The sequence below is a fragment of the Cariama cristata genome, unplaced genomic scaffold, assembly GCF_000690535.1.
Source record: "Cariama cristata isolate BGI_N322 unplaced genomic scaffold, ASM69053v1 scaffold6823, whole genome shotgun sequence".
NCBI classification, from domain to species: domain Eukaryota; kingdom Metazoa; phylum Chordata; class Aves; order Cariamiformes; family Cariamidae; genus Cariama; species Cariama cristata.
Window position 1 is genome coordinate 45507 of NW_009607705.1, and position 9480 is coordinate 54986.

General features: G+C 36.0%; 1 protein-coding gene across 1 annotated transcript in view; it reads right to left on the reverse strand.

The window, feature by feature from the left end:
* Positions 1–9241, reverse strand: part of BRCA2 (breast cancer 2, early onset) — a 40112-nt gene extending 30871 nt beyond the window's left edge. Inside the window, exons 1-8 of the mRNA XM_009696830.1 lie at positions 9175–9241; positions 8270–8521; positions 6139–6244; positions 5277–5329; positions 5131–5171; positions 4925–5036; positions 3273–3328; positions 2253–2367 (exon numbers count right to left, since the gene is read on the reverse strand). Of these exons, the coding sequence (XP_009695132.1) occupies positions 2253–2367; positions 3273–3328; positions 4925–5036; positions 5131–5171; positions 5277–5329; positions 6139–6244; positions 8270–8521; positions 9175–9241 (802 nt within the window). The remainder of the gene's footprint in view (positions 1–2252; positions 2368–3272; positions 3329–4924; positions 5037–5130; positions 5172–5276; positions 5330–6138; positions 6245–8269; positions 8522–9174) is intronic.
* Positions 9242–9480: the final 239 nt, after the last annotated feature.

Consider the following 9480-nt stretch of genomic DNA (forward strand, 5'->3'; position numbering starts at 1 on the left):
ATTAAACTATCTTTTACTTTGATATAGAATAGTACAGTATCTAGAAAGATTTAGAAAATACTATCCTCTTTTTAACTGATTGGGAAACTTTTAAAAGTTCCATGATTGTCACAAATATTATAAAAATAATGAGAATATTTCTATACACAAACCAAACAATATGTAGTGGGGGAAAAATAACCTAAACTCTACTTTGTAGACAGCCTTAAAAGCTTACAAATACCAAATAAAAGTATTACCTTCTCAAATGAATGAAACTAGACCCACCTGTCAAAACAGTTCACATGCAAAAAGACAGCTAGGTTTTATTTTGAGAGTACTTTTAAGGCTTTTGCCATATCAAAGAAATCGTAATGAGGTACCTAAAAAAATGTCATTGTCCTCTGTTTTCCTTGGGCACATAACCAATAGCTTAACTTTTTTCCATAAGCCTTTTTTAGGTACAATTTCTATAATTTAGAATTCTATCATTTCCCCTATTAGAACTTTTAAATAACCTAGCATCCAAAAGATTTTCCATTTGGAAGTCCATAGAAGATTTCCCAATACTTAGTCACACACATCCAACTATTTGTAATACATCCATTAAGGGTTCATGCCCACCCTGTAGGCATAAAACCACTTCTCTCATCACATCTCTTGAACAGTTACTCCTTCTCTTTACTTTCTGTTTTTCACCTGAGTAGCAGAAGGTACCACTAAACAAGATCTTGAAAAGACGAAACTGTAACACTACAGATTGAGTGCACAGTCCTTTTCCCTTATTAAAGTACATTCCTCTGGAGTAACGTCTGTGTCCACATCCTTTCATCCTGTAATAATTTGTCAACAGAGCTTTCTAAAAGGACACAGTTGTTTGGGGTTTTTTTGTCTTTTTACTTAAACATAAGCGATTACCTTTAATCGAAAAAGAAAACCAGGAGCACCTGAAAGATTATAAAGATACTGGTTGTACACTGAATAACCTGATGGTGGGGGAGGGGAGAGAAATTAAAAAAATCAGGGAAGTTCATTTTGACTTCTAAACTCACTGGAGGGTCAGTGAAATGACAACCCCAAAAACAAGGACTGCACAACAGAGTTCTCCTGTTTTCCCAGTAAGTGCCCTAACTAGGCAATAACTACTTAATTTGTTTTCTCAGTGCCTCTCCTTCTGGGTAAATAATACAATACTCAGGGGAAAAAAAAAAAAAAGAAAAAAAAAGAAAGGCTTAAACATTAGATGTTTCTGCTCTCGGCTGACATATTCACTGACTGTTAGAACACATTGCCCCATTTCAGATTGGAATCCTTATTAGCAGAGGGTATTGAACCTACTTCTCCTACTTCATGAATAGTTCTAGACATGGAGGTTACTACCAACTACATTTTTCTCAGCATGTTTGAACCTACAATATAAAAATAGCAGTATGTATCGCTCTGCAAGCAACAATGCTTCCTGATCCCAGCATTCTCACCCCTCCTCTTCAAATTCTAAACTGATTCTTTCACAATTCTTACATGTCCCACAAAACAATATTTCTAGGGCAGTCCACTTAATTCAGATAAGGAGACACACAATCCGAAGGATATATCATCCTGTCTAGCCTGTGTCAATCTCTACAGCACCCTTTTACACCCACACATGTTGAACAAATTTCTGTTAATAGTCTTCCTTTCTGCCATTATTTCTCAACAAAAATCAAAAAGCTCACACTGAAGGGTACATTTTCACTTGTTCACTAACGTGACCTAAGAACACAGAATGAAAACATTTCTCCCCCGCCCTTGGTTGAGTATTGTCGGCATTCATTCTAAAAAAAAATAATGTTTCTTTTTCCTAAAGGATTTGTCATGTTTTGAACTGCTAATAGGTGAGGTAAACGAAGAAGGGATATAGCAAGATCAAAAAACAAGCTCACCAAAGAATAATGACTATCGAGGTGAAATGTCATGATAAAACTAAACCTGTTCAATATCTAGAAGTAGTAGTCTTGCTCCCCCTTGAGCCTGTACCATTTTTCTCTCTCAGCTCTCCCATATAGTCTCACACCTTCACTCACACCAGTACTAACCTGGTTGTCACCCAGTGGCGTGGTAACCTGATATAATTCACTGACTCCGCAGAAACTGATTCTCTTTTTTAAGGCTAGATTAGTTTTACAAAGCGGAATCAATTCAGGGAGTGGGAGTACACAGCTGGCAAAAAAAATGTAACTTTATGCTCAGATCTTGCTTCACAGAATACTCAGTAGTAAAGCAACAATGCATACCAAAATCTTTGATGTCATCTTCAGCATTTAGCTTTACTGTCTCCGGTACGGACAGCACACTTGTATCACTCATCCCAGGATGTTTTTCGTGGTTGGAAAAGAAGTTGTGCAAAACCTGTAAACAAAAGACATAAGCCCTTATATTACATACCAGTATGTGTCACTTTAACAGTAGAACACCCAACTCTAAACATTTACTGCAGTATCTGTATAATTCTGCATCTCTTAAAATGAAAGGTAACATTTTCACAGGTACATCTGAAAATAAATAGCAGATAACCCCCATTTTCAATGCAAATCAGGTTCCATTCTACAGTCAATTTAAGGTCAGTGAATGGGTTCAGCAATTTACTATAAGCAAGCCTGTGCAAAAGGAACAAAGGAGATAATGAGGAAGGAGAAAGGCTTTTTTGCTTATTTTAACTTGTAACAGTTTGTTAACTGTGAAGTTTCAGGTTGTTGAGAATCAAACAGAAGTTTGTAATTGAATCTTATTAGCTCTATCCTTAGTTTTCAGTCTGAATAATCATTCAGCTTTCATATACACAGTAAAATTACAATTAAGCAAGAATTCTCCCTAACACTATCAAAGGACTGAAATTAATACTCAATTTCAACTCCTGGTGTAGTGGTTGAGCTCAAGAAGTTACTGCCAAACAGTAACTCCCAAAACTTTGACAAAAGAGGAAGAAAAACAAACCAGCCCTCAGATAAGTAGCACATTGCAATTCCTAGGTTTGATTTCTCTTTGAATGACTCCCACTGCTGCTGAATCCAAATTTTTTTGTTTGGTTGGGTTTTTTTGTTTGTTTTTAAAAACACAGCAAATCTATTCCTCAAAGGGGGTCTACAGCCAGGATTTGCAAGTTTAGTTTTGCAAGCAGTAACTTTTAAAAACAGCCAGATAGGAGAGCCTAGAATGAAAATGACAGTTTTTTATTCTTGGCTCAAGGAATGTAAACATGTAACTGAATAGCTTAACTGAAATTAAAGAACATCATAGCTCTTAAAACTACTTACTGTATCAGCTCTTTCATCCTGTTGCTTTGCTCCGGAAATAGAATCATTCTCTCTAGCTTTAGAAGACAGACAGACAAGTCAATTCATTTGCTCCTAAGTGATTTGCAGAGTGTGTTCAAATACGGTTGTGTTTTGGGTTGGTTTTCACTGGATTATTTTAAATGCAACCAAAATCTGTAAACAAAAAACCTACTAAAAACTAGCTAAAAGTTCTAACTAAAAAGTCCTACAGGTGAGGCTGAGGGACAGTGTACAAAAGTAGTTTCATAACGGCACAAGTCATCCTAAATCACAGGTTGTGGTTTCTGCTATGTAGGCAAACCAGTTACCACCCTGAGAGCACCATCATTGCCATTCCCCTTTCAGGCAGTTATTCATGGAACTACTCTCCATTTTTTTCTGTCAAAGGATTTGGATGAAATCTTCAAGCCTCTGTCAGGAATTTGGGTTTTTTTTCTATTTCCTCCCACAAGAGCAGTAATATCTTTGCACCTGTATTACAAAAGGAGAAAGCGAATCCTATTTTTAAGATGCCTAAAGAGCAGTATATTCAAATAACATGTTTCATAGACACGGCATCTAGGTTCAACGCAGGAGCCAAATGGCTGGCTCTTTCCTTTCACAGGTGTCACATGGCAGAGAGTGGGCATCACTACTATAAAATCCTAGGCTTATCCAGGCAGTGGGAGAATGAGAGCTCAAACCACAATTCCTCTCCCAGAAGAACATCATTAAGTCACGGTTACTTCCCCTAGCCTTTCCTTTCAGGTCACATCATTCTGAACAAACAAACATCCAAAAATGGCACAACTTGGTAGCCTTGTGAATAGTATCACCTACTCTCTCCCAAAAGAGATTCCCAGTTCTAGCATTCATTCTTAATAGGCTTTATACAGCAACAGTATAACATTAAAAACAGCAATGTCAGGAGATGAGCAGACATCCAGGTCTTCCCATTTTCTCAAGAGTTTTCATCAACAAATCATAGGGTCAAATTTCATTTTGCTTATCATATGCTAATGAAATCCCACTTACAGCAACACCCTAGGTGGAGGCTTGATGTTTAGCATCACTGTTAGTTACCACTTAAACAGCTATCACCCACTCATCCTCATTCACAGTTAAGCTGGCACCACCGTTTGTGCAGCTGCGCAGTACATGAGGTCCAAGAATTGCCCTGTCCAAATAACCCAGGAAATATGGTCTTCAGTTGGGTCAGGATCTCAGTCTGTCCCACTGCATCAATGTGATGGTAGGCACAGTGAGGAGGAGTTAAAAATGCTGGAGCCAGCACTGCTGGCTACCTCCTTAGACTTCACAAACATACTCACGTGACTTAACCTAATAGTATCCAGTTTTGTGATAGTGTAAAGCAACCATTATCTAATCCTCTTTCTATACTTTGCTATGTTATTTCTAAATTTATATTCCCTAATCCCTTATACAAAGGAAGAAAACTTTTGAAAAGCAATGAACATTTAATTTCATTTCTTCCTTTTAGGGCTGCATTATTTAAAGTCACCCACTAAGCATCACTATAAGAGTTTTGTCCTTTTTAATAAAAACAAACGCAATCAGTTCACACTAAGTGAACTTCCAGCATCAAAACCAGAAATTTTTAACCCATAGCAACTGTTCGTTTTTAAAAATACCTATTATCACTGTTGCACCAAGTGTAGGAGGTGTGGCTAAAGAACTTGACCAGGACATATCTGGATCCACTTCTGCTCCCAGACTTTCAGAAATACGTTTCGGAGTTCTGACCTAGAAATATATTTAACAATTATTATTTCTGTGCAGAATTCTAAATGTACTACTCCAGGAAAAAGAAAACAAAATGCAGGCATCAAATATTTACCTCCACAAGTTTTGGTGTGCAAAACAAACTTCCATAGGGTCCTAAAAAACATTATGTAATAAGGACATTAAATAATACCTAAGACATAAGGATTTATATCTACAGATATCAGACATTTTGTAAAACCAAGAAGTGTAAATACAAACCAGGCACATTATTTCTCTGAGGTGTTCTGTAAGTAGTCCTTAAAATAGTGGGACTGCAAAACAAAACCAAATTAAAAAAATATTAACTTCACTTCTCAATTTCTGAAAATAAGTAAATATTTCAGATATTACATATATTACCGCCTCCATTATTTTCTTTCTTGGCAAACATGGCTATTTCCCTGACTAAGTAAAATGTAGATTTCTCCTAACCACCAGTCAGTATTTTAAACCTCACTGTAAATTTATTAGAAACTGTAAAATGATTCTTTTGGGAAATATGTTAATTTTCAGTGATGATTTGTCTAACAAATAGTATAATAGATTTCAATATAGCCATGCATTTCTTAATACTCTGTATGAAACTATGGAAATTGGCTTAATCTATTTTAAATAATTAGTTTAATTGTTCTTATAATCAACATGACTATTTTGATCAATTTTATCTGAAATATATACATTTAAATGTAGTAATCAAGGCTATTACTAACAAAAAAAAAAAATCAGTAAATATTATCAATAGCTTTACAAATTACTACTTGAAAAGCACATGATACATCACTGCTACTCTTTCTTGCACTGGATGTTGAGGACTTGGGAAGCTGAAATAATGCCAACATATGCCAGCTGTGAAGGAGTGAAAAAATGGAAAGGAAGAACACCTGAAAGCAAGGAAATTTTCAAAGTTACCTAGTATTTTATTTTCATTTCACTTAGCAACCTTCAAGTGTGATAAACATACCAGACATACACAATTATTCACTGCTCTGAAAAAGACTACCAGTCAAATACGGTGGTTTTAATACTGCTTTTTGCATAAAATCCAGTTTAGTTTATGTTTGTGTTGACGTATTTAGCATACCTAGCAGCAAGGAAGTTGCAGCAGGTACCAGGAGGAGAAGCAAGTATTTCATTTTCTTGATCTATTTTTCTTCTTGTGATACGTGGGCTTATCAAATTCTCTCTGCCTACAACACAGAATATAATAACACAATTTTACAAAAGTACAAGTAACAGTTTTGATTTTGAAGTTTAAAGATAAGCTTAAAAAATTATGCATCTGATTTTTGTTAAAAAAAACCCAACACTATTCTCCTCTAGTGTTTTGAACACGTTCAAATTCTATATTCAAACAATGCTAAACGCATTTCAAATGCACAGCGAAAACCACCTCATTATGTCACTTTATTCACTCGATATATACGGGTTGCAGTATATTTGTTTGATATTATTCAAGACATATTCCATTTCAGTTTCAACATACTGTATTGTGCCTGTCTTTTCATTGCAGAAGTTATTCTTAGGAGAAACCCAATACATGCAAACGTGCGTTTGTACCAGCTTTCTCTCAAATTTACTTAAGACATACACTTCTTGATTTGAATAAGCAGCATAAAGCAAAAATTATTTCTGGAACTGTTAGTGGAAGCACTGTCACTGGTAGCAGTAGCTATTTATACGCTATGCATCTCCAGGTAAAAGACAAAGACTGTGCCCACCAAAGCAGCAGAATCCTCTGAACAGTGAGCCCCTCACACGAAGGAGCAACTACCCAAAAGAATTCCTACTTGGAAATTTCCAAACATCTTCCATATCAGAAATTACACCCAGGTTTTTGCATTTCTCTCTGTTTCTGAGTTCCTAAATCCATATTCACAGCATGGCTGCATCTCAGTACCATACCACAGTAAAATCCATCAGCTTCCATCCATGCTCTTGTTTTCACAAGAACAAAACCTAGGTACACAAGGCAGTTGGCTCTAACCAAGAAAACCAGAAGCAGATTTCAGGCCACCCACAGGTAAACTTTGGTAACGGTCATCTTCCCTTCCTTAGGGAGTGTATACAAACATCCACAGGCACAAACACAGAGCAAGAGTAACCATTTTGAAACAGAAGAATCATAAGGTTCCTTTGTTTGCAATTTATGAAATGCTACCAAGAATTCAGTAGGGACTTAACACTGTAGAAGTCCAAATAACTAAATTTAGAAGAAACATCTTCTCAGCTGAGAGTAAGTTGAGCAGAAGTTCAGCAGTAAACTTTAAAACAAACACGGTAACACTCTTCTATGGAAGCACTGTTATAAAGTATATTTGAACACAGTTCTACAAAAGACTTTGCTTTAGGATCTAAGAACAATTCTGGTAATAAAGGGAGTCTTGTGTTTGTCTGTAGCCTGTTTAGAAAAGCTTATCTTATTGTTAGGAGGTCACGGACACAGCAGATGTACAAATCCAATACTGCAGGAATGGGGTTAGATATCCTTCCATACAAAAGTTTCTTATATGCAATCTTGCATACAGTCTCCATAGAAAAGATTCTTCTCTCTGTCCTAGAAGGATAGATACTACGGCTTGCAAGTACACTAAAAAGGAGCAGACACACGTGTACTTTCATGACGTACTTGGGAATTGAAAATAACGTAATGAGAAGTACCTCATTTCCAAATGGAAAAGTGTAACTTCTTTCCATGACTTACAGTCTTACTAACTCAAAGAGCTCCGTGCTTCCAAGTCTTTCTGAGAAAGGTTAAGAAGTGCCCTACAGATCGTCTCAGACTTCAGCATGATAAGCATCATTCTCTCTCTTGAAAAGATTTTCAGAGATTTTGCATAAAAGAAAAATCAGACTGCTAAAAAAATTCACTCCGATTCTCACTCAACAGGTTACACTCATAAGCTAATTTCTCCTTATATTAACAGTATTTAGAATATTAGGACCACGACTATTTTTTCTACAGGGAACTTCACATATACATTACTAGTTTATTACAAGGCTGAATTAATTATTAAGATTAATTCTGCATTTTTATAGGTGGTCTTCAGAAGCCTACTAAAATAAGCTTTTTAGTCATACAATTTCTGCAGTAGCATTATCTATTACATTAATAATCATCAGCTACAACAACAAAAGGTAAAAAAAAAAAAGTCCCTTGCTTCTGGAGGGCACAAGCAGCCTTTAAGTACGATCTAAAAAAAAAAATTACTCACTTGCTCCTATTTTTTTCTGATCCAGTTCTTTTCCAGGAGAAGAATAAGGTGGCATTGTTATATTTTGTTCTTTAAAAATTAGCGGAGTTGATGCCAGTTGACTGTATGCACAGGGTTTTGCCCTTGGACTTTTAAAAGATGTTTGATCAATCCAGCCCAAGGGACCATCAAGTTCTCCTAACAATTTAGGTTCATATGGGGGTGCTTCTGCAGTGAGTTCTTCAAACCAGTCGAGACTGATAGGCCCTAAGTCTATGAAGAAAAACATACAGAAAACCACATGAAAAGGAAAAAAGAAAACAAAATGAAAAAGGATCTTCCAGGCGGGATGTAAAAATACATTAGGTATTTAAATGCTAGCGGCAAAACGCATTGTTCCTTCTATTGTCATACTTGTGTTTATCTGGTTTCTAGATAGCTTTGATACCCACAAAGTATAAAAGAACGCCTGCCCAAATTCTCCAACCATTAACAAAACTAATCAAAGAGCAGATAAATATCCAGTTTGGTTAAAATTAAAAGTACACTTCTGGCTTTTAGTTTATCTCTGATTTTACTCAGACTGGCAAGTCAAACAGGTTCCTTTTAACATTAATAAATTGTATTAATACAGGTGCATTTGGCAAAAGACTAAACCTAGTCTGCATGTGGGTATATAAGGAGGCCAGAGGTAAAAAACAAGTACAAAAAAGTAACTGAGCCCACATTATGAAAAGGAGTTACAAATAAAAATTTAAAGAAATATATAAAAAAGTATATATTAGCAAATACAGATTAGGGGCAAGAAGAGCAGCTAACAAGTTGCATAATGCTCTTCTGCAACACAGCATATGGCAGATGCGTATAAATTATCAACGTCCAGAAAGCAACCCTAATAAAAATTATTTACTGCAGAGACACTGTACCTGATTCACTGCAACATGCCTTAAATATTTCAAAGAAAGTTAGTCTTTCCACGGGTTTGCAAGCCATTTTCTTATCCACAACATTACTGGAACAGTTGTTGAAAAACCTGAGAAGTGAGAAAACACTTTCATACAGTGTTATTCTAATGTCATTGGGCTGCAAGTCTTAACCCTGCTTTCCTGCATTTCTTGGTAGGTGTGTTGTAATCCAATCTGTTTAGCGTTAGGACTGTGACAGGTGTTCAAACACTGCAATTATGAACATGGCAAGAAGACAACAGACGAGAAGAGCATAGGGAATTATAT